The 25,565-nt window shown below is 40.8% G+C and overlaps 1 protein-coding gene across 2 annotated transcripts in view; it reads right to left on the minus strand.

Annotated features, from left to right (window-relative positions):
• Positions 1 to 25,565, minus strand: part of LOC114653748 (1-phosphatidylinositol 4,5-bisphosphate phosphodiesterase gamma-1-like) — a 217,117-nt gene that overhangs the window by 129,771 nt on the left and 61,781 nt on the right. For both annotated transcript variants that reach the window (XM_028804243.2, XM_028804244.2), the window contains exons 2-3: positions 8,429 to 8,578; positions 7,369 to 7,462 (exon numbers count right to left, since the gene is read on the minus strand). In XM_028804243.2, coding sequence (XP_028660076.1) covers positions 7,369 to 7,462; positions 8,429 to 8,578 — 244 coding nt within the window. The remainder of the gene's footprint in view (positions 1 to 7,368; positions 7,463 to 8,428; positions 8,579 to 25,565) is intronic.

Raw genomic sequence — 25,565 nt, forward strand, 5'->3', positions numbered from 1 at the left:
ACAGATCATAGTGTTATTATATGGTAGATTTATTCATTTCTTTTTTATGTATTTCGTTTTATTACTATCTCTTCATCACATATTATTTACTAATTTATCTATTTATAGTACAGTTTAGTATAGTTCTTTAATTGTCTTACACTTTTCCTGTGTTTATGTTTATGCCCAGAGCCGCCCCTTCCTATACACACATCACACACTGCATCTGTGATCAAAGACCAGTGGGGTTTGGGGCCTGCTTAATGGTGTTATTACTGTTTCATGAATCGCCAAATGAAACGTCATTGACAGTAACCTGTTGTAATAATTTTCCATTAACGGGCAGAGAGATGGCATCACATCAACACCAGTCAGGAGCACAGAATGGAAAAAAAAAAACCCCACAAAAGCATGAAGAAGCAGCGTGTTCTGCCCTTGCAGTGTGTTTAGAAATCTAAATTTATTCAACTTCCAGTAAGCGTGCTAGCATTACATCAACTGTCACTACACTAAAACTATTGATCTACTGGGGTAACAATGCAGTGACAATGGCATTATTTGTAACATTTTTGATATTGAGTCCTAAACAGATGTATTCTCATGGTAATGTACCCAGCTGATAAATGCTTGTGGGTTACTTTTTACTGCCATATACTGTAGAGCTCAGGACCGATACATGATATTAAAAGCTTATATTAGTAAACACGCTCGTAAATTTCACGAACACACAGGCTGCTCTCCTGCTTACTAGTTAGCCATTACCTAAATTGTGGGAAAGCACCATGCAAAAACCTTTGACGAACAAAAAAGAACAATTAACTCAGATTAACTTATTGGTTAATTTAATTGGTAGCTAACACTACTGATTTAGTTAATGGCTTACTGCTGTCTGCTGTCACTGGAAGGACAAAATGAAGTTTACTTAAATTCACAAGTAGGTGATACATTCACATGTTCATTTTTTTGAATACCTAAATATTCAACTTCATTTTGAGCTTGTGTTTATTTACTGTATTAAGTATGTTTATTAAGCATGTTCCATCCATCCATTTTCCAACCCGCTGAATCCGAACACAGGGTCACGGGGGTCTGCTGGAGCCAATCCCAGCCAACACAGGGCACAAGGCAGGAACCAATCCTGGGCAGGGTGCCAACCCACCGGAGTTAAGCATGTTCTGTAATAATAATAATAGCTTTTATTATCATTATTATTATTATTATTATTATTATCATCATTAGTAGTTGTAGTCGTAGTATTTTATAGGTGGTGTCACACACATGAGCATGGGAGGCAGCTAAAGGGCCTGAATGAGAGTAATTCCATGCCAGACCAGGGGGGTGGCGGAGTGCACTAACTCTTTCTCTCACTTCTCTGCAGACCAGTTATGGGAAATCCCACCTGGCCCCACTAATGACATCACTTCCTCTGCTTGCCTTTAAAGCTGCCACCTTTGTGCTATCGAGTCAGTTCTGTTGTGGACTCCAGTCTGTACACATCTGCACATTATTAATAGCCATTTTGAAGCCAGGAACAATATACAGGTGGCTGCCCCAAACCTTTTTGTGGCTCTTTTTGTCTTGTTTATGACAGAGGGTAAATCAAAAAGTAAAGGCAATTTGAAAATAACACAATAATCAGAAGGGACAGAAGCTGACACAATGCAACATGTTTGCAATGGCTTATGGGTAGTTTGAACACACACACAAAGTGCAGCACCTTACCATTAGTCTAGATGAAGCCAAAGTAAAATGAATACGGACGCTCCACTGCAGGACTGCACCGTTGCTGAACAATGCGCCACAGTGAGACTTCGTTGGTCAGAAGGAGTGAAACCTGCTGAAATTCACAGCACAACTCAAAGAAAAGTTTATGAATAGGCAGAAAGGTTTAAAGTGGGAAGAACATCTGTAACCAACAAAGCTTGCTCTGATCGACCACCAACATTGAGCAACTAAGCCTCCAACTACATGTCAAATGCCTTCATCACAGAAGACGACAGATTACGCTGTCTGCTGTTGCTTCACATTTAATCATCACCTATGGATCTGCATGTTCCATTGCGCTGCGCATGACCTGGGGAACAGTAAAGTTTGCACAAGATGGGCACCCAAGCAGCTTACTGATCTGCACAAGCCGACATGCTGGAGGACACATAAAATTGAGATCCTGAATCTCTGGGGTCAAAAAAGATCCCTGGGCATCTTTTGAAAAGAGTGGTGTGTTTGCCGATGCCCTGGTTAAGTTGGCTACCATGACCATTCTGGCCCCCTAATCATCCCCTGTTCCTAATTGGCTAACTATCTTCATCACCTAAAAGCTAATTTGAGGTGAGCATACTGGTGTAAGAATGGCTGCCGCCACACCATCCAGGTGGATACTACACATTGGGGGTGGCTTTAAGTAGTTTATAAAAGTGCTATATAAATGCAATTGATTATTATTATTATTTAATTACTAGCTGTGTAAGCCCGTGCTGTAAAAAGCCTGGGGTCCTAGAAACTACTGAAATCATCAGAAAAAAAACTGGAATGCAGAGATGGCAGGTAATTGAAAGGAACTACTCTGGGCGTCTCTCTCCTAGAAGGATTTGTTTTGCTGACGCGCTCGCATCACTTGTCCATTAGCGGCAGGAGGAAAAGTACAAGGGATACCACTTTGCCAATGTTAGCGGCAAAGCGACTTTATCTTTTTTCTGAGGTTTCGTTTTGCCGACATGCTCGCCTCGCTTGTGCATTAGTGACTAAGCGACTTTGTCCTTCTTCAGAGGTTTTATTTTGCCAATGTTAGTGGTTAAGCGACTTTGTCTTTCTTCTGAGGTTTCGTTTTGCTGATGTTAGCGGCTAAGCGACTTGGTCTTTCTTCGGAGGTTTCGTTTTGCCGTTGTGCTCGCCTCGCTTGTGCATTAGTGACTAAGTGAATTTGTCTTTCTTCAGAGGTTTTGTTTTACCGATGTTAGTGACTAAGCGACTTTGTCTTTCTTCAGAGGTTTTGTTTTACCGATGTTAGTGACTAAGCGACTTTGTCTTTCTTCAGAGGTTTTGTTTTACCGATGTTAGTGACTAAGCGACTTTGTCTTTCTTCAGGGGTTTTGTTTTACCGATGTTAGTGGCTAAGTGACTTTGTCTTTCTTCAGAGGTTTTGTTTTGCCGATGTTAGCAGCTAAGTGACTTTGTCTTTTTTCTGAGGTTTCGTTTTGTCGATGTGCTCGCCTCGCTTGTGCATTAGTGACTAAGCGACTTTGTCTTTCTTCAGGGGTTTTGTTTTACCGATGTTAGTGACTAAGCGACTTTGTCTTTCTTCAGAGGTTTTGTTTTACCGATGTTAGTGACTAAGCGACTTTGTCTTTCTTCAGAGGTTTTGTTTTACCGATGTTAGTGACTAACCGACTTTGTCTTTCTTCAGAGGTTTTGTTTTACCGATGTTAGTGACTAAGCGACTTTGTCTTTCTTCAGAGGTTTTGTTTTACCGATGTTAGTGACTAAGCGACTTTGTCTTTCTTCAGGGGTTTTGTTTTACCGATGTTAGTGACTAAGCGACTTTGTCTTTCTTCAGAAGTTTTGTTTTACCGATGTTAGCGGCTAAGCAACTTTGTCTTTCTTCAGAGGTTTTGTTTTGCCAATGTTAGTAGCTAAGTGACTTTGTCTTTCTTCAGAGGTTTTGTTTTGCCGATGTTAGCGGCTAAGTGACTTTGTCTTTTTTCTGAGGTTTCGTTTTGTCAATGTGCTCGCCTCGCTTGTGCATTAGTGACTAAGCCGACTTTGTCTTTCTTCAGGGGTTTTGTTTTACCGATGTTAGTGACTAAGCGACTTTGTCTTTCTTCAGAGGTTTTGTTTTACCGATGTTAGTGACTAAGCGACTTTGTCTTTCTTCAGGGGTTTTGTTTTACCGATGTTAGTGACTAAGCGACTTTGTCTTTCTTCAGAAGTTTTGTTTTACCGATGTTAGCGGCTAAGCGACTTTGTCTTTCTTCAGAGGTCTTGTTTTGCCGATGTTAGTGGCTAAGCGACTTTGTCTTTCTTCAGAGGTTTTGTTTTGCCAATGTTAGTGGCAAAGTGACTTTGTCTTTTTTCTGAGGTTTCGTTTTGTCGATGTGCTCGCCTCGCTTGTGCATTAGTGACTAAGCCGACTTTGTCTTTCTTCAGGGGTTTTGTTTTACCGATGTTAGTGACTAAGCGACTTTGTCTTTCTTCAGAAGTTTTGTTTTACCGATGTTAGCGGCTAAGCGACTTTGTCTTTCTTCAGAGGTTTTGTTTTGCCAATATTAGTGGCTAAGTGACTTTGTCTTTCTTCAGAGGTTTTGTTTTGCCGATGTTAGCGGCTAAGTGACTTTGTCTTTTTTCTGAGGTTTCGTTTTGTCGATGTGCTCGCCTCGCTTGTGCATTAGTGACTAAGCCGACTTTGTCTTTCTTCAGAGGTTTTGTTTTGCCGACATACTCACCTTGCTTGTGTTAATATTGGGTTTTCTGTTTTCTCTGAGGCAGAGCCCTTATCCCGACTCCACCTCTCATTTCCGGGCCAGACAGACAAACAGACACACTTCCACGCGTAGATGTTTATACATAAGATAGCTACGGACCTTTCAGAAAGTCCCTGGGGTTCTTTTCCTTTAATTGATTATCTCTGGGTTCTTTGTCTGCATATTATAACCCCGACCTGAGGCCATTCATCTCGCCAACAATACCAAAGTTGTTTTTTTAATCTCACACGCTTGCCAGCTCAACAACAACACTAACTTATTTGTATTTCTGTTCAGCTGAACGTGCTAATACACGTGTATTTGTCCTCACAAACACTGACTCTTGGGTTCATTTTCACAAGAAAATGCAATATGTGAATTTGCCCTGCAAGGAACATTTGTCCGATGCTGAATTGCACCCCAGGTTGCCGAGTGTCTGCCACATTGGCTGGTGCGTCTCTTTAGCTCAGGGTGGGAAAGCACTTTAACAGATGTCTCCGACGACATGTAAGGCCTCCCTCTTGTTTTCAAGCTGCACATCCAGTGAGCTGTGGCAGACAATGGCCCTCCTGAGAGTATTGAAATACAGGTTCAAGATTCATGTGGGGGAAGGCGATGTTTTAGGCCGTCATGTTACAGAGGCTGTCAAACACAGGGGCAGGCAGAGAAATGTAGCCGTCTGGGGCCCCAGCTAATGGACTCCAGCTTTCAGCCTTGTAATTAATTATTCACGACAGGCAAAGTAATGCTCTCTGTTGGCCGTCTAAAATCCAGCATAATCGATAAGAACACACTTAGGAGAGCTCTGCAATATCTGCGCAACATGAGACTGACGTGCTGTTGTGTGATGAGATGGGGGTGGCACTTTAGCACCAAACTGGAACAGAGTGAGGTTTTTTTACAGTGGCTGGAGTGCCAGTCCTGCTGCCAACCCTCAAGTTTTCCCTTCAAGTTGGAGGACCTGCTTGCAGGGCTGGATGCAGATTAACATCATACTCAGGACAAAGCACTTGCAGGTTAAGGGACATGCTCAAGGGCCCAAGGGAGTAGAGTCACTTCTGGCATTTGTGGGATTTGAACCTGCAACCTTCTGATTACCGACACAGATCCCTAACCTCAGAGCATACAGAGCCAAGAAAATCCCAATTGAAGGATCCAGAGAAAATTCAGTTGGAAAATGTTAAAAAAGTTTAACAAAAGTGAATGTCAAAACTTATACATTAGAAGTGAAACTATATAATATAATTACAGAGTAAGGGGTCTGGAGCTGCAAAGTATGAGATAAGCTAACAGTAAGTGTCCTAATGGAGTCAGATAGTGGACAACAAAGCATGATTAAAACGATTATAGCGCCTACCCAGTATGGCGTCCATGCTGAAAAACACACTTTTGAGACCTCATCTTGGAATCATTGTGTTTGGTCTCAACATCATTAGAAGGACAAACTGTAATAGTGCTGGGCAAAGTCCACAGAATGTCAACTATACGGACACCAGGACTATTGGGTGTGAAATCTGAGGAAAGGCTGAAAGAGCTGAATCTTGTTTAAATGAATGGAGATTTAGAGGTTACAGGGCCTAACAGCTTCTATTTGAAAATGAACACGGGGACAACAGAGGGAAGTCAGATAAGGGTAGGTTTTACACAAATGTTAGCAGGTATTTCTTCACGTTCACGACCATGCATACAGTATGTGGAATAAATCTAGGAATAAAGTTCAGAATAACACCTTGAAAACCTCAACTAGATAATACTGAGGATACATGAGGGGAATAGAAAGTGATGAAAGTTGGAATGAATGGTCAATTTTCTTCAAATACTAAGGGGCTTTGCCCCCTGCTCGCTTCGCTCACCAACACCCCCAGCCTGTGCTACGAGCCAGCAACTTTGCGTCTCTGCCGCTCACATATGTGGATTTCACTTTCACCAAACAATAAAACTTTTAATTCTCGTGGATAGGCCTCTTCAATGTGAAGAAACACTACTTTTCCCTGATGGCAACACGAATTAGACGATCTACAAGTCTCCAACTTAAAGTTTAAAGCCAAACAATATCTGCATACTTCTGTCATATCACCTATATCCATATATTCAATCTCTTATCACTTTTATCTTTTCGTCAATATCGCATTGAATTTTGATTCCGTGTTTGGAATGAGATCGTGACAATGTAACGTATAACTGCCTGTGAGTGAATATCGTTTCTTTCTCTCTACAAGAAATGTGTCTGACAATAGAATTCACACAACTGAGAAATGATTGAACTGTGTGCGTGGTTGCAAATGTTTTAGATGTGGGCAGGACTTTTTTCCAAATCTCTTTGCATAAAGTCTTGTCTCGCGGGACTTTAAATTTTCTTTCACGGGATTTCACTTTCACCAAACAACAAATCTTTTAATTCTCGCGGATAGGCCTCTCCATTGGGAAGAAACACTACTTTTCCCTGATGGCAACACGAATTAGACGATCTACAAGTCTCCGAGTTAAAGTTTAATTCCAAACAATATATTCCATCTCTTTTCGCTGTTCCGTTATTTCACAGAGTAATAATTTCCATTTGTTTGTGCTAATGAGATCTTTACTATTATTTTTTTTAGACTTTTGAATTTTCATACTTCCATTATCTCTAACCTGCTCTGCATGTGTATCATGCCAACATTTTTTAATTCTTTACGACGTTCTACTTTGTCATCTACTCTTTGTCTTTTATTTCCGACCCCAGGCTTGGTTAAATCTCTTGGCACAAAGTCACGTCTCTTTTCCCAAGATTTTTTTTAATATAATAGAGAGATACTCTGATGTTCTTCAGAGAAGGTTGCTGAGAAAAATATTAGTTTGTGACTTAGACGTGTGTCTAATTTTTATAAACCGGCCATCTGTTAGTATCCAATCAGAATGATGCATCGATATGACAATAGTAACAGAAAGTTACCTTTCAATCTGGCAGGGGGCTGAGGCCTTTTGGGTGTCCATGACTAACCAGTTCAAACCAGAAATCCAGAGATTCACCTCCTCTTCACTGAATGCTGGGGAAACAGAAAAAGCAGCAACCAAGTGGTAAGTGACATAACTGAAGCACATTACATGATCATCATCCATTCTTTTACAATGAGTGCCACTTGCTATAGTGGTACCTAAAATACGGGTTTCCTGGTCTATACAATTAGCTGGTATCTACATTTTGGCCAGTCCCTTCTTGTCAAATCCTCAAACATGCTTTGCTTTTTCACACTTAGTACCAGTACCTTAAGAACAATTTATCAGATGGTTGTCCTTATAGTCAACACTAAGTAAAGGTTTCTGGGTAACTTATCAGTTGTCCTCACAACTATTGTTCCCTGGGTAAACTGAAGCACGTCATTTAGTAATTACGATAAGCAGCCACTGACACACACAGGCACAGTCTGTTTTCTCTTACAAACTTAAATGCATGTTTATAAACAGTGGGAAAAAATTTTTAAAAATCCCAGCTAGGACATCAGTGAACGAGAGGACCATCAGAATGACACAACGAAAACGTGCACATCTAACACACTAGACTGGAGCCCATAGTACCATGACTTTGTTACCAATGACAAGTCCTATAATGCAATTTACAGTAAATCTCTCTTCAAAATGAGTTTAAAGTCCAAGATGAGGTAAAGAAATGGAAAGAAAGGGGCATTGGAGTAACCTACAATAGAGCCATCTGACCTTCAGACGCCAGCATGGGGCATCCAGAGCTAATTCATTTTACCTCAAGAGAGTTTTTTGTAGGATTTTAGTACTAGGGTGTTGTACCGTGTTAGCCATTATGGATGAAATGAGAAGTTAAGCAAAATGACCCCTTTTATTGGCTAACTAAAAAGATTACAATATACAAGCTTTCGAGGCAACTCAGGCCCCTTCTTCAGGCAGGATTTTAAAAAATTTAGGTGGGGGTATGAAGCACTAAACTTGCAACAGCGCTCAACTGAGCCGTCTTCTTGTTTTGTGGTCATAAGCCAACTCACCGGCAACACTCAGAGTCTTCAGCCGGAACTCCATTCCATAGAGGATAATGAAGCAGAGAGAAGCATCCACCTTCCGGGCCTCTTCAGGGTAGCGCTCAAAATCCCGAGAATTCTTTCCTAGTCGGATCTCCTTGATTTCACGGATGTCAACTTCAAAAAAAGAGACAAAAATAAAGCGTAAGGATCGGGGCAAAATTACTTAATTTACAGTCTACTTAAGCATCAGTGATTTTACTGAGTCTAAACTCACCAGTTAACCCAACATGCATGTCTTTAAAGTAAAGTGTCCACATAATCCAAGTGTCGTCAGTGCTGGAGCCCACAGAGACACTACCTGGACTGGGACTGAAACACAGGACTCTGGGGCTGTGAGAGACCAGCGGCACTAACCTCTGTGTCACCATGCTGCCTTTTTACACTCTGTATATACTGTATATAAGTTTCTCTCTGTGTGTGCATATACAGTGTATAAATATATGCATGTGTGTGGCTCCAGTCTAACCACTTCTCATTTCTCCAGACACTTTACTTGTCCCAAACACTTGCATATGGTACTAACTGCAGATGCAAAATTAGCACTATGTGAGTTAACGTGGGCATGTCTGAGTGTGCCATCCAGGACTGAGACTTGTGCCCGATGCTGTAGCTCACTGGGACCCAGTGATGAAAAAAATCATATCCATAAAATATATGGATTGATGAACTTGCATCTACTCTACTTGTATATTTTCTTCATGGAGGCCATGATCCTCCACTCCTTTGTTGTTTTGTTAAATATTTCAGCAGAATGGCCTGTATCCAGCCAAGAGCACACAAGCTCTTCCTCCTTAGTAGTATCAGAAGGAAAAAAACTTCCTCTTCTCTGGGTGAAGTCCACCGCATTCTTCATCAGGGAGAATGTACAGGACATAGGGCATGAGAGGAGTGGTCAGCTAAAGCACATCATCACATTTATCATTAGTGACATTCATGTAAGGGCTGCACGGTGGCGCAGTGGTAGCACTGCTGCCTCGCAGTTAGGAGACCTAGGTTCGCTTCCCGGGTCCTCTCTGCACGGAATTTGCATGTTCTCTCCGTGTCTGAATTGGGTTTCCTCCAGGCACTCTGGTTTCCTCCCACAGTCTAAAGACATGCAGGTTAGGTGCATTGGCGATTCTAAATTGTCCCAAGTGTGTGCTTGGTGTATGTGTGTGTGCACGCGCCCTGCGGTGGGCTGGCGCCCTGCCCGGGGTTTGTTTCCTGCCTTGCGCCCAGTGTTGGCTGGGATTGGCTCCAGCAGACCCCCGTTACCCTGTAGTTAGGATATAGCGGGTTGGATAATGGATGGATGGATGGACATTCATGTAAGGTGCATCTCCTGGGTCAGTGGTGACAACATAACACCCTTTGGTTCCTGTATGAGCAGCAGTGATGCACACTGGGTAGCTACACCACCTTTGAAGGCGACTCTCAGCATGCCTTTACTCCTCCTTTTGTGTCTCACACTTGCACTTCCTCCTTTAATTCCATCAGCCAAAGTCACCAATCATATAGCTTGCAGGGACTGTACACACACACACACACACACACACACACACACACACACGCACATAGACCTTAGTGCTTTATTAAATAGTAGAATTATTTGCAACTATTGTTTGCATGTTGTTTTAGTTTAGTTAGTTACCTTTTCTATCTTGCCATTAATGCAATTAGGCTAATTCATTTTTGGAGAAAGGACTTCTATTTAGGCCTCAGCCCTCAGGTGTTGTGGTCATGACGGCTGCAGTCACTTGATGACAGCTTAAATGATCATTAATTACATTTATTTAGTGCTTTTCTTGATACTCAAAGCACTTTATATAGACATAGGGGAACCACTTCAGCCACCACCTACGTGTAGCAGCCACCTGGATGGTGCGATGTGCCAGTACACTAACAACACATTAGCTCTTAGGCGATGAAAGGGTGAGAGATAGTTAGGCAATTAGATAGAGGGGATGATTAGGGGGCCAGAATGGACAAGGGTGTGATGGGCAGTTTAACAAGGACATTGGGATACACCCTACTTTTTGAAAGATGCCCAGGGACCTTTAATAATGAGAGTCGGGAATTTGTTTTTTATTTATTTGTCTGACTCCATTACCCAAAGTGATATTACAACATTACTGGTACAATTTCTTACATTTCTTTGCTCCTGTTGGAGCACAGGCAGGCCTATAAATGACTTGCTCACAGTCTCAGTAGGGGGATTAGAACCCACAACTTCAGGGTTTGAATTCCAAAGCCTTAACCACTACTGTACGCCATCACTGCTCATTTAGACCACAGGGTAAGCGTCCCCTTGCTGGCCTCACCAACTCCTCTTCCAGCAGCAACCCAAGCTTTTCCTAGATGGTCTCCCATCCAAGTACTGGCCGGGCATGAATATGCTTTGCTTTAGGAGGATGATCTGTTCTGAAGTGCATGTGGTTTGGTTGTTGATATGCTGACTTGTTGCCCAAAACTTTTTGCTGTGGCACAAGCTGCTTGCAACTGTGTTCTTCTTTCAGCTTTTGTTCTTCTCTTTTGTGTATTTTGCAGCTTTCTAACCATTTAAGTTTCGAATTCCTTTAATTTTGTTTTTTTGGATTGCTTTAGTTTTGCTTTTTGTTTTAAATTTAAGATTAGTTGATAATAATAATAGTAATAAATTAACTGATTATGTTACTATTATTTAATATTCTATTGTTCTTCTGGAAATCCGTGTGAAAGAGAGGGAGGTCAGAGGGGTGGTAAGGATGTAGGGAGTAGAGTTGGCGAAGGTGGATGAGTTTAAATACTTGGGATCAAAAGTACAGGAGTAACGGGGATTGTGGAAGAGAGGAGAAGAAGGGAGTACAGGCAGGGTGGAATGGGTGGAGAAGAGTGTCAGGTGTAATTTGTGACAGACGGGTATCAGCAAGAGTGAAAGGGAAGGTCTACAGGACGGTAGTGAGACCAGCTATGTTATATGGGTTGGAGACGGTGGCACTGACCAGAAAGCAGGAGACAGAGCTGGAGGTGGCAGAGTTAAAGATGCTAAGATTTGCATTGGGTGTGATGAGGATGAACAGGATTAGGAACAAGTACATTAGAGGGTCAGCTCAGGTTGGACGTTTTGGAGACAAAGTCAGAGAGGTGAGATTGTGTTGGTTTGGATATGTACAGAGGAGAGATAATGGGTATATTGGGAGAAGGATGCTAAGGATAGAGCTGCCAGGGAAGAGGAAAAGAGGAAGGCCTAAGCAAAGGTTTATGAATGTGGTGAGAGATGATATGCAGGTGGTGGGAGTAACAGAACAAGATGGAGAGGACAGAAAGATATGGAAAAAGATGATCCGCTGTGGCAACCCCTAACGGGAGCAGACAAAAGAAGAAGAAGAATTGTTCTTTTATATTCTTTAGTTTTCAATTTCAAATGATTAACAAGAAATAAATAAGTTTAATTAATCTTGAAAACAGCAAAAATAATGTATTACTATAAATACTAACACAAATAAGGCAACTGAAGATTACAAAAGCAAGATCAGTGACTGAAGAGGTAAACCATAAGCTCTAAATCCTCTTTAATAAAATCCATGTGCGCGTCCAGGTGTCCGTGTGTGGGTGTCTTCTGGTGAAGTGCGCATGCGCGGGGCACGGTGCGATGCGCGATATTACTGTCAGAGAAAGTTAGAGGCATTTTATGCAAATACAAACCAGTATTACTGCGAGAGGAAATTAAAGGTGCACAATACAGTGACGCATATTACAGCCACATACAAGCCAGTATTACTGTCACAGGAGATTAAACAACAACAACAACATTTATTTATATAGCACATTTTCATACAAAAAGTAGCTCAAAGTGCTTTACATAATGAAGAAAAGAAAAATAACAGACAAAAGGCATATTACTGACGTGCACACCTGTATTACAGCCAGAGAAAATTAAAGGAATATTATGGACAATCAAGCCAGCGGACGTACAAGACAGTATTACTGTCACAGAGAATTAAAGACACACAATACACGGCGGCAGCCCACGAAGAACGGTCAGCTCAGCAAGTAAACATCAACAAAAGAAAGGCTGAAAGAAAGAAAAATACGACCAACAAAAAGAATGAGGTCAAAGTCCCTTGCCATTTAATATAGACTGTTCCTACTAATGTTTATGCACTACTGTTCTAGTGCCCGTTATTGTAATGGGCTAAATGACTAGTTTTTAAATAAAATTGCACGAACTCTAACAGCCATCAAACAGACCAAACCACTAAGCCAAAAGACAACAGTAAGAGACGATTCCAAAATTTAAAATACAGGGAGGAGAGCAAAGGAAAAGATGCTCACAGCTTTGACTGTAGTGAAGGACCACTGAAACTGTGTCCAGGGGTCGCCAAGTCCAGTCCTGGAGGACCACCATGGCTGCAGGTTTTCATTCTAACCCTTTTTTTTTAATGAGTGCCCTGTTTGTGCTGCTAATTAACTTCTTGTTGATTCATTTTAATTGAATTGCTTTTTTAAGTTTTGTTCCTCTGAATTTCTTCATTGTTGCTCTGATTCGCTTCATTTCTTTTCTTAAATGGCACCCAAACAGAAATGAAATGTGAAGTGAGTGAGTCAACAGAAGACCAACTAAGTCAGGGCCTCAAACTCCAACCAATTTCACTCCAACCTATTGCTTCATTGGGCATCAAGTCTTGTTGTTAATTAAACTCGTTCTTTAATTCCATGGCTTGTTGTTGCTCTCATTGTGCAAAAGCAGACATTTCTGAAATTGTTGATTTTCTCTTTTCTAAGCACTGTTCAAATGTTTTGGGGACCTGAGCAGATCAGCATTCCTGAGACCTTCGTCTTTCTTTATTTTCAGATATTGTATGATGGACACCAGTTGTTTTGGCTCATTTTGTATCTCATTATTTGTTTGGCTGCTAATTAAGGAAAAAAACAATTGAGTGGTCTGAGTCTTCAAGAGCAAGTCAATTAAAACATATTCAAAAGAAGTTAATTAGCAGCAAAAACAAGTCACTCATTAAGAAAAGGGTTACAATGAAAACCTGCAGCCACGGTGGTCCTCCAGGACCGGAGTTGGGGACTCCTAGTGTAAACTGTTAATGTCGCTTGAGAGGCCCATCAGTTCCAAGCAGTTCCAAAAATGTTCACTAGAGGGAGAAATATCATCAAAAATTCTGGCTAGTAACACAGAGGGCCACGCAGAATCTTTATGAATAACAAATGTATTAATACAAAAATGCTCTGTAATAACAGGAAGCTCAGTTGAACACGACAGGCACAAAGGCAATCCAAGGCAAACAAAAAACAAAGCAAATATCTAGGAAATCACAAAACACAGAAATCATAGTAATCAAGAGAACTCACAACCACATGAGCGCATTCAGATGAACCGCAAGGAACTGTGGGTATCCCCCTGCCTTTATAGGGCTGAGGCCAGTCCCTTGTAGTGAAGGGCAGGAGACCCCCACCTGAGACTTTAGCAAAGATTGGAGGCTCCTACTATTTAGGAATTGGAAAGGAAAGTAATAGTTAAAACAATAAAGGATATGGGGAACATAACCAAAAAAATGCACGAAAGGGTAGAATATGCGTCAAAGATCTAATTAAACTATGACAGTAAAGGTAGTGAATTGTAATAAACTATTTGTGCATTAAACTAGTGTGACTAGTAAGGGGCATTGCAGCACCCTAAACCCCCAGACACAACGTCAGAGACACAAGTCATGGGTGCAAATACAAGGTTTGTTTTAATGAAATACCTTACAAATAGGCTTCTTTGTAATAATAAACCCCAGCGCAACTATCTCCGTCTCTCTTTTTCATTCTTCTTCCACTCCTCCATGCAAGCTTTGTCCTTCTTCCTCCCGACTCCAACTTGCCTGGATGAGGTTGAGTGGCTTTTTTTCTCTTAGACCCAGGAGTACCTCTTCCCACTTCCAGGTCCCACAAAGTAGGGGTCATGCAGTACCCCCTAATGGAATCCACAACACCCGATAAGGCTGTCCCATGGGACTGTAGTTCCCAGCATGCCTTGCGGGGGAGAGGGTAGCACTGAAAGGTTGTCTCCCTTTGTCCTTCCATCACACTTGCCTCTCAGGCAGGTGTTATTCCTCAGTCCAACCCTGCCAGCATGCCAGTGTACCCACTACCGCATTGGCATCTCCTGCTTGTCTCCTTGCCAAAGCAGAACAATCCTCGCCTTTGTTCTTGTACCTCTGAAGTTCTGGCCTCCCATCCAGATAAGGAACCTTGCTCCATTTCGGCTGGGACATCCAGCACACTAGTTTGAAGTATTCTAAATTCTTTTTACACATTTCCTTTTCTTTTTAGTGTTTGGTCAGAGTATGATAACGTTATTTAAAGTTGTGTCATACCACTTGCCATGGATGTGCTCCTGTGGCGTCCTGCAGCAAGTGTATGTATTTAATATTGTAAGTTGTGAATTTTTATTTTTTGTTTTCACGTTATTTATCATGTGATTGTGAAGGTATTCAGCCACAGCCGGGCTGTTACATGATCCTTGGTTTCAGCAGCACTTTCTGATTGGTCAGGCTCCTTGGCTTTACAGGTGAATGCACGGGGAAGTCCAATAACCTCCATGTTAATATAGCCATCCTGCTGAAGTCCAGTATCCCACAGAGGATAATTTTAACTTCACTTAAAAGATTCTCTCTCTTTGTGTTGTAGCTACTGGTGAAAATTAGGTGAAAATTGGTCAATTAGGGTTACGCTTTGGGTTTTTGATTTTTGTAATAATAATAATAATCCTTGGGACATTGTCCACATCATTCATCAGTTCTTTAAGCAATGCCAGGCTATTTATATACGAGACCTTAAAAATAAAAAAAAATATTTACAGATAAAAATGAAAAAATGCTTCTTTGATAAAAACATCAAATTCCTGAATTTAAGCCGTCTCTCTTGACCTCGATTCTTGTCTTGCACTTTCTTTGCATGATGGTCCAGTCCTTGCTAGTCTTTTTATTTCAATTTCTGGTTTACATCTTCAACCTCTGCCACTCAGATAATACACAAAATAACAGTCAAGAAAAGTTCTTTAAATATTTTTGTGGTCTCCTGAACAAATGATTGGGGGCAAAGTCATTCCTGGAGGGCCGCAGTGGCTGCAGGCTTTTGTTCCAAGCCAGTTGCTTAATTAGAAAACAATCCCTTCCAATGATTTAATTTCATGACTTGTTAGTGCTCTAACTCTGCCATGTCAGGTCATTCTCATATTCTAGATTTTTTTTTCTTTCCAAAGATATCATCCAAATTATTTGAAGACTAAAACTGATAAGTAATTCTCAGTCCTTCACTTTTCTCTTCGCTTTCCTTCCAAGTATTTAATTAAACCCAAAGTGCACGATAAATATACACAGGTGTAGATGGAAACAAGCTAAATGGAGAAATGCTGGTTTATTTTATCATTTGCATCTTATTGCTAATAAAGAGCAATTAAAAATTGAGAATACAGCTGTTTAAGACGAAATAAGCAATTAGTGTTCAAAATCTCAATGAGCGAGACAACTAAAAAGAAGCAGAAGTGTTACTTGAGCAATAAGTGCTTCTCCGGTCCTGTTCAGCCTATATACATCAGACTCCCAATACAACTTGGAGTCCTGCCACGTGCAAAAGTTCGCTGACGACACTGCTATCGTGGGTTGCATCAGGAGTGGGCAGGAAGAGGAGTATAGGAACTTAATCAAGGACTTTGTTAAATGGTGCGACTCAAACCACCTACACCTGAACACCAGCAAAACTAAGGAGCTGGGGGTGGATTTTAGGAGGACCAGGCCCCTCATGGACCCCGTGATCATCAGAGGTGACTGTGTGCAGAGGGTGCAGACCTATAAATACCTGGGAGTGCAGCTGGATGATAAATTAGACTGGACTGCCAATACTGATGCTCTGTGTAAGAAAGGACAGAGCCGACTATACTTCCTTAGAAGACTGGCGTCCTTCAACATCTGCAATAAGATGCTGCAGATGTTCTATCAGACGTTTGTGGCGAGTGCCCTCTTCTACGCAGTGGTGTGCTGGGGAGGCAGCATAAAGAAGAGGGACGCCTCACGCCTGGACAAACTGGTGAGGAAGGCTGGCTCTATTGTATGCACAGAGCTGGACAGTTTGACATCTGTGGCAGAGCGACGGGCGCTGAGCAGGCTTCTATCAATTATGGAGAATCCACTGCATCCACTAAATAGTATCATCTCCAGACAGAGGAGCAGCTTCAGCGACAGACTGCTGTCACCGTCCTGCTCCACTGACAGACTGAGGAGATCGTTCCTCCCCCACACTATGCGACTCTTCAATCCCACCCCCGGGGGGGGGGTAAACATTAACATTATTCAAAGTTATTGTCTGTTTTTACCTGCATTTTTATCACTCTTTAATTTAATATTGTTTTTTATCAGTATGCTGCTGCTGGAGTATGTGAATTTCCCCTTGGGATTAATAAAGTATCTGTCTATCTATGAGAAGTTCTATTATAACGCCCGCAAACTAAACTATAAAAGGAATATTCTAATTATTTCTTGTCCCTCTGACTACAGATTAGTTTCAGTTTATGCTCTGTCTTGCAGTGCAGTTGGTAAGGCAAGGAGTGCAAACAGTTTCAAACTACAGAACAGAACGTTGTGAATGTACTAAAGTGAAACCTATGTAAGTTTGCCATAGAGAACTAACACAACTTTAGGTATAGAAAGTAACCGAAGTTTAATAAGAGAAAGCGAAGTTTGCAATGACCTTTTTTCCTTTTGCCTTTTATTCCGTTTCTGTAAGAGCTGTTTTCTGAATTTTTGTGATTTGTTCCTTTTTTAAATCTTCACTAAACTTTTATAACAACCTTTTTGGACTGAGAGATTTCTGCGTTACTCGTTTGGCTCTTGCTGGCTCCTACCTCGCCAACTCAGTAGCTGATTGATTTTGGGAACCTGGAAAAGAAAGGCGCAGCTACACCCGGGAATGGGTGAAAAATGATGTCGTCAGCACAACCAGATAAAGGGCCATCATATGTGTTTCTTATTTAACCAATTTTGGATTTATTTAATGTTTGGTGTGCAATTCTCTGTATACATTCTCTTAAAGGTTCTCTGGCTTTCTACGACATCTGTCGCTACTGCCATAAGATCAAACGTGACAAGACCTGTGACACACCATCATCATAAACATAATGCTGTGTTAAAACAAAGACAGAGATCTGGTCCTTGAGTGGCCCAGCCAGAGCCCAGACTTGAATCCGATTGAACATCTCTGGAGAGATCTTAAAATGGCTGTGCACCCATCCCATCCAACCTGATGGAGCTTGAGAGGTCCTGCAAAGAGGAATGGGCGAAACTGGCCAAGGGGTGTGCCAAGCTTGTGGCATCATATTCAAAAAGACTTGAGGCTGTAATTGCTGCCAAAGGTGCATCGACAAAGTATTGAGCAAAGGCTGTGAATACTTATGTACATGGGATTTCTCAGTTTTTTTATTTTTAATAAATTTGCAAAAACCTCAAACTTTTTTCACGTTGTCATTATGGGGTGTTGTGTGTAGAATTCTGAGGAAAAAAATGAATTTAATCCATTTTGAAATAAGGCTGTAACATAACAAAATGTGGAAAAAGTGATGCGCTGTGAATACTTTCCGGATGCACTGTACTTACTTACCGACCCAGTAAAACTCAAAATTAAAGGAATAGACTAGAACTCAGGTGTAAAACTGCTGTTCTTACGTCTAAATATTAGACACCTGCTTCATTTTGAAGTTATCCATGTAACATACAGTATAGTCCATAGTACCCGGGTGTGACCTGCAGGTATTAGTCAATTCAGAGATTTACTTCATACTGAGAAGCCATTAATCTCCTAACACTACTACCTACTAACAGCAAACAAACATAACACATTTAACATTTTATAGCACCCATGATGAGTAAAATGATTCACACATCGCTGAATTGGCAGCAAAGCTCTGTGTTTTACTTCACAAAACAATTCCAGAGAAATGTGTGCCATTGATACAAGAAGAAAGGCCTGTAGTCCTGTCTGGAAGTGTTCACATGCATTAATTCTGCATGTGTCAGCCCCTCATTTAGTATTTAAATAAAGATTTGTAGTGGAAAAAAAAAATCACCGGACTTATTTCCTGATGTGTTGTAAGAAACACGGCCCTCAAATTTTCTGATTATGATGAGGGTCTTGGTGATCACAATCCTAAAGATGCATCAGAGCCAGAAAAGAAACGTGAAGCTCCACAGTAGTTGGAGTGCGCCTATCATCAAATTCATCTGCTGGAATCAAGAAACAGGAAAGGGGGGGGGGGGGGGTTACTGATGGTGGTGGTGAGGTACCATTAGGGATAGGGTTAAGTGGGAGTTTGGTGGCTTCTTGTGAGATTTTCATGTCAAGGAAACACAGTAATTTGTGCTATGGTGAGTTTTAGTAGGGCTTCATGTTGAAATTGGCAGCACATCACATTTTTTTAAATGCACATGAAGTATAAAGAGTTGAGTTGATTTTAGTGGTGTGCGACAGTTTACTTACATTACGCAGCTGCATAAAAGAACACACGTAAACACACAAGTGTGAACAAGGCTTTGGGGAGCAGTATTTCTTGTTTTCCACATCTAAAAAACCCACGCATTGCAGTTGTGGAATTGAACGCAAAAATAAGTCTTGTGTACAATTTATGAAACTATATGTGAATTGAAATTGGATTCTCTCATTACTACTGAGCACAAGCATAAGCTGCTGTACAAGTATAGAGGTGTGCTACAATGGTTTCCTTGTACGTTATTTTTAAAACACAGGCAGGTTAACTGACTTGCTCAGAGTCAACACAGCCAGTGGCAGAAACTAAACAGCCACCTTAACCTCCAGAAAAGGCTGTTTGGCTCTCTTTCTGCCAGAGTGGCTCCTCCTTAAGGGTGGTCTCTGTTTCGGACCATATTTTCTTGGCACTGTCCTTTGTCATTTCTTTATCAGCTAGGTAAACCTTTATATTGTACTAGCTGTGTAAGCCCATGCTGTAAAAAACCCGGGGTCCTAGAAACTATTGAAATTGTCAGAAGAAAAAATTGAAATGTAGAGTTGTCAGGTAATTGAAATGAACTGCTCTGGGCGTCTCTCTCCTAGGAGGATTCATTTTGCTGACGTGCTGGCCTTGCTTGTGTTATTAGTGGCTAAGCGAGTTTTCTGTTTCCTTGGAGGCGAAGCCCTTACCCCGACTCCATCTGTCACTTCCGGGCTGGACAGACAGCCACACTTTCATGCATAGATAGTTATATATAAGATAACTTAAATGTTAACATTATTGTCACCTACAGTCAGATCTGGAAGTGAATAAGAAAACACGTGCTATGGCCTTTCTGCTTATTAGTGTTGCTTGAAATTAACAGCTGAGCCTCAACGATTATGATGAGGAAGAAAAGCCTCCTTCCTCTTTTGTGGACAGTGAGAAATGACATTATCAGCCACAGGACCATACTGCACTGTAATTAATGATATCAGCATACAATAAATTCATTACATTAGCCTTGATTTCCATTTTCTCATGCAGTAACTTCTCAGCTCAGACGTTGTACCAGTCACCAATGGGTCAATATTTCCAAATATGTCCAAATTGCATGGACAGAGAGTGTTAAAAAGCATGAGAAAGCTCCCTTTATAGCCCACTTGGACCACCATTCTAGAATAATACCATCAGCAGTGCAGAATTTATGAACTTCTTTATTGAGAAAATTGACAACATAAGATCCCAGATTTCAGCGTCACCTCACAACCTAAATACTATATTGTCAAACCCTGACTCACCTTGCACAGACCACTTTAGTAATTTTTATTTGGTAACAGGACAGGAAATCATAATTTCAATTAGACCCATTCCCAACTAAACTAGTGGAAAGCTAGTCTATTATGTACCTGTGTAGTGTATAGTGTATCTGGCAGCCCCCACTTTTAGTAGTATCAATAGTTTATTGTTGAATGGTGCAGTTCCTGATACACTAAAACTGTCACTTTTCAGACCATTACTTAAAAACCCAGAGCTGGACCCACACATTTTTAATAACTATAGACCCATTTCAAATTTACCCTTTCTCCTTAAAATACATGAAAAAGTAGTCACCTTACACATCACAATTTGTTTGAGAAATTCCAGTCCGGCTTCCTCACTGTTCATAGTACAGAAACGGCAATAACCCATGTTGTAAATAATAATCTGATATCTTCTGATGATGGAAATCTCACAGTAATTATGTTGTTAGATTGAAGTGCAGCTTTTGCTACCATTGACCATTCTTGTTTTACAGCACAGACCAGGAAATTAATGTTGGGCTCACAGGCACTGTGCTGGCCTGGCTTACTCCTTATTTATCAAATCGATTCCAGTATGTACAGAAATGTACTAACAGTACTCCATCATTATACGCAGAAGTTAAATATGGTGTCCTGCAGGACTTACAACTGGGAAATTTACTTTTTTCACTTTTCATGTTTCCATTGGGAACTGTCATTACAAAATATAACATCCATTTACACTTGTACACAGACAACACCCAATTATACCTTCCTTTTAGACCAAATGACATTTCTCAGATGCTGTCCTTAATTAGTTGTGTCAGTGAGTTAAAGGAGTGGATGGATGAGAACTATCCATCCATCCATTTTCCAACCCGCTGAATCCGAACACAGGGTCACGGGGGTCTGCTGGAGCCAATCCCAGCCAACACAGGGCACAAGGCAGGAACCAATCCCGGGCAGGGTGCCAACCCACCGCAGGACAGGATGAGAACTACTTGTCACTGAATACAAAAAAAAACAGACATATAATTTATTGGATGGAATGATGCAGACAGCAACAACATTCAGTCACTGTTTAAATCAGTTGGACTCACCATTAGTTTTAACAAATTAGTGCACTTTTAGATGTTATTTTTGACACTAGCATGTCATTTAAAATCACACATCACAAAACTTTCCAAAACATGGTTTTTCCATCTTCAAAATGTTGAAAATTAAGACGTTTTCTAAATATACAGGATACTGAGAAATTAATTCATGCATTTATTTCTAGTAGGATTGACTACTGCAACACATTATTCACTGGCTGGTCAAATTGTTCTCCATGCAGCTTACAGTTAATTTGAAATGCTGCAGCAAGAATTATCACAAAAACTAGAAAGTATAAACACATAACTCCAGTTCTCAAGTCCTTACACTGGCTCCCAGTTTAAGCTTTCGGCTGATTTCAAAATCCTCCTTCTAACTTATAAAGACTTAAATGGCAGAGGCCCTCCTTAATTATCTGAACTTGTCATTACTTACAAAACAGAGCACGCATTAAGATCTCAAGATGCTGGCCTGTTTATGATTCCAAGGATTAATAAAATTACAGTGGGAGGCTATGGAATATTCTGCCTGCTACTATAAGAGGTGCCCCTTCAGTCTCAGCATTTGAATCAGATTGAAGACTTAATACTTCAGTTTAGCATACCCTGAATAGAGCTGCAGATTAGTTGTGTGTACTGTCTCTTTGTTCGTTAGCCATTTGTACAGAAATATAAGTAATTCAATATTTATAAAGTGTTACTAACCCTCCCCTATTCTGTTTTTCTTCTTGATGTGGCACTTGGTGCCACTGCTGTACTCCCAAGCTGTTCTCCTGCGTATGGAAAAGTCATCTCAGATAAAGGAGCTTTGCAATCATCACATAGAAAGACTGTCATCTGATTGGACAGCCAGCACAGGCTCTACTATAGTATACATGGGAGTGGATAGGTGGTTAGTTGTCCAAGGTCTCCAGGACTCTGATTATGTCTGACTTTGTCTTTGACTTTCTTTCTTACAAATTTTTACCTCCTTTGTTGCCTGCTGGCCATAGTTTAAAAATTAATAGACAGACATCGTTGGTTTCCATTTATTTTAATCAGTTTCTACTTTGTTTTCTCTTTCTATGCATTAATTTGATATTTAGTCACAAGCGTAATCTATACTTGCATTTTATCTGAGAATTTGTCACAGTGCTTTGCCACTGCAATCAGTGAAGTGAGAGCTATACAAAAACAATTTGTACTGTATCATATTGTATTGTATTTCACTGGGGTGAAAATCACCAAGGATCTATATCAGCTTCTATTGTGTTGTCTAGAGTTTATTGTCTAAGGTAAATGCCATCTCTGCAGTGTACCTTGTAATGAAGTAAGTTGTTTCACTTGGAATGGATGATGTAGGTGTGTATTTATAGCTGTTTTGGTAACTGGTATAACTAATATTTCATACATTTGCGGAAGTCTGATATCTCTTTACTTACCATACAATGCATAAGTCTCACTTATGTGCCATTCGATATGGGGTATTTTAAAGCCATGTTATTATTTGTGATGAACCATCTGTCAGAATGACAAATGTAATGCATTTTATTACAAACAATGTTTGTTATTCACCATCCTTCTGGAACAAAAGAGATATAGCAACCAGACACACAGACATCCATCCATCCATCCATTTTCCAACCCGCTGAATCCGAACACAGGGTCACGGGGGTCTGCTGGAGCCAATCCCAGCCAACACAGGGCACAAGGCAGGAACCAATCCCGGGCAGGGTGCCAACCCACCGCAGGACACACACAAACACACCCACACACCAAGCACACACTACGGCCAATTTAGAATTGCCAATCCACCTAACCTGCATGTCTTATCCTTTATTGAATGTGGTATATACAGTATATATATATTGTGGAAGATCCCAGCCCGGACCACAGACAGACACCAGGATGCCCAAGTCCAAAACACACACATTTATTTTCCATTTCTTTTCACAGCACACACACAGTGCACAAATCACCCACAATGCTCTGCCCTTTTCTCCCCTTTTCTCTTTCTTTCCTTTTATCTTCTCCTGCCGCCTCCACTCCTCTCTCGTAAGCTCTGTCCTCTGCCTCCCGACTCCGGCTCCCCGATTGGAGTGAGGCAGTCCCTTTTATGTTGCACCCGGATATGCTCCAGGTGCACCCTGATGAACTTACAGTGTTCTGGGATTGTCCAGGCGCCCCAGGCGGTGGCCACGGGCCCTCACAAGGTTGAGCTTCCAAGCTCCAAGCCTGTGACCCCGATGTAATCCAGGGGGGCTGCCATCTTGCATCCCGGGGGTGATATTGCCTCTCTCCTGGTCCTCCCATTTATATATATATATAAATATATATACTAGGGGGCTTTGCTTTGTGGTTCAGCCACTCGCGTATAGGGATGCGGATGTACAATTTAAACAGATTGTCATTTTCATGGGTATTGTTACATATGCAAAATAGAACTAACTATTTTACATTACAGAGAGTAGTTAACCATATTAAAAAATGGTAAAACATAATAATTTGAAAGTAAATTATATTTCATGTTGTGTTACAGTTATTCATTATGTTATACAATTTTGTTCTGTTTGGATTTGAAATTAACACGCAAATACTGTTTAAACTTACACTTTTACTGTAAAACTTCAGTAAAACTATTTTTTAATTAAATTTTCATCAATATCGCATTGAAATTTGATTCTGTGCTTGGACTTATGTCGTGACAATGCAACGTATAACTGCCCGTGATTGAGTTAAATTTTTTTCTCTCTAATAAATAAACCAACTTTTTCGACTGTTTATCTCTGAGATTTGTAAATTGTCACAGCAAAAGCTATTCTAACGGGAAACTGTTAACGTTTTAATATGAATGGCATATCAAGATCTCCCTTGGTGTCTAATGTTATCTGCGGGAGATGTACTACATTACCTTTCTAGGATACATCCTTCTTTCAACAGTTTTTGGGTGGTGGAAGACCATACAGTGTTAACGGTTGTAGATATTCTACAGGATATTATAAGCTGATGTTTTCATCTTCTGCACCATCACCACCAACTGTTTTAGAGTAGTCTGTTGATACGCATTTAACCAATTTGCCGTCTAACCGATCGACAATTTTCACGTTCATTCGTTTGACTTCATCGTTTCTCGGTGTTAGGATTGCCCGTGTGCTCATTTCTTCTGTTGATAACCCTTCGGGATTAAATTCTTCAATAAGATTTGGACATAATAAGTCTTCTTTTATTGGGAACTTAAAGTGAGGAAAACATAAAAAGAACAACTGTGTCTGACAAAAGCATTCACACGAATGAGAGGTGAGAGGGCCGTGTGCATGGTTGAATATGGTTGAGAGGAGGGTGTGATTTGAAAAAATCTCATGGCCAAGGTCTCCTCTGTGAGACTTGAAATTTCTTTGAAAATCTCTTTGAAACAGTCTTGTCTCAGGATTTCCTTTTATAATAGAGAGATATATATATAAACCATAAATCCCTCTGTACGGTAATTAATGACATGTACTGTATGTTATTCAACAGTCACTCAGTACTTACTAGGGAATCCATTCCTGGATGGGTTTATCCATTCCCGGGAATTCGGGAATCCCACATGTCATTCCCGGGAATGACACAGTGCATGGGCATCTCACATGTGAACGGTTTTAGAGCGAGCGACACTTATTTTTAATAAAACTACTGTAATATGTTGACACCAATAAAAGACTAACCTTAACTACACGTAGTTCATGCTGTAATATAAGTACATGTATCTAGTTAGTTGCGGTAATAAGAGCGTAGAAAGCACAACGTGTCGAGCGTTTGGTCGTCCAGGCAAGAGCGTACCTTCATGCAGAGAACGCCAGCCGCTGATAAAGCACGCTCTGCCTCCACTGAAGTAGGTAGCACAGTCATCAGATACGGATATACTTGTTCTAAACAACACCCGCGCTTGCCGTTGCTCTGAAACATCGCCATTTCAGGTTTTACTGATGCATCCAGTTTCCTGTCATCATTCTGTGATGGCAAGTTTCTTGGCACAGATAATGCGGATGCAACAGACTGACACATTGCAATTTCAAGTTGCTGTTCAAAGCTGTTGTCTGATGAAGTGCAAGCTGCAGCAATGGCACCACCTTAATTATTTTCAACTATAACTCTGTTATTTTTTGATCGATTTTTACACTTTTACACGCTATATATGTGAGCTTGGCTGTTCCCGTTCCCCCGAGAATTCCGGCAGTTTCATTCTCTGGAATGCAGGAATGGGAAACATCGGGAATCCTGGGCTCCTGGTAATGGATTCTCTAGTACTGACT

Source organism: Erpetoichthys calabaricus, chromosome 6, assembly GCF_900747795.2.
Source record: "Erpetoichthys calabaricus chromosome 6, fErpCal1.3, whole genome shotgun sequence".
Lineage (NCBI taxonomy): Eukaryota > Metazoa > Chordata > Cladistia > Polypteriformes > Polypteridae > Erpetoichthys > Erpetoichthys calabaricus.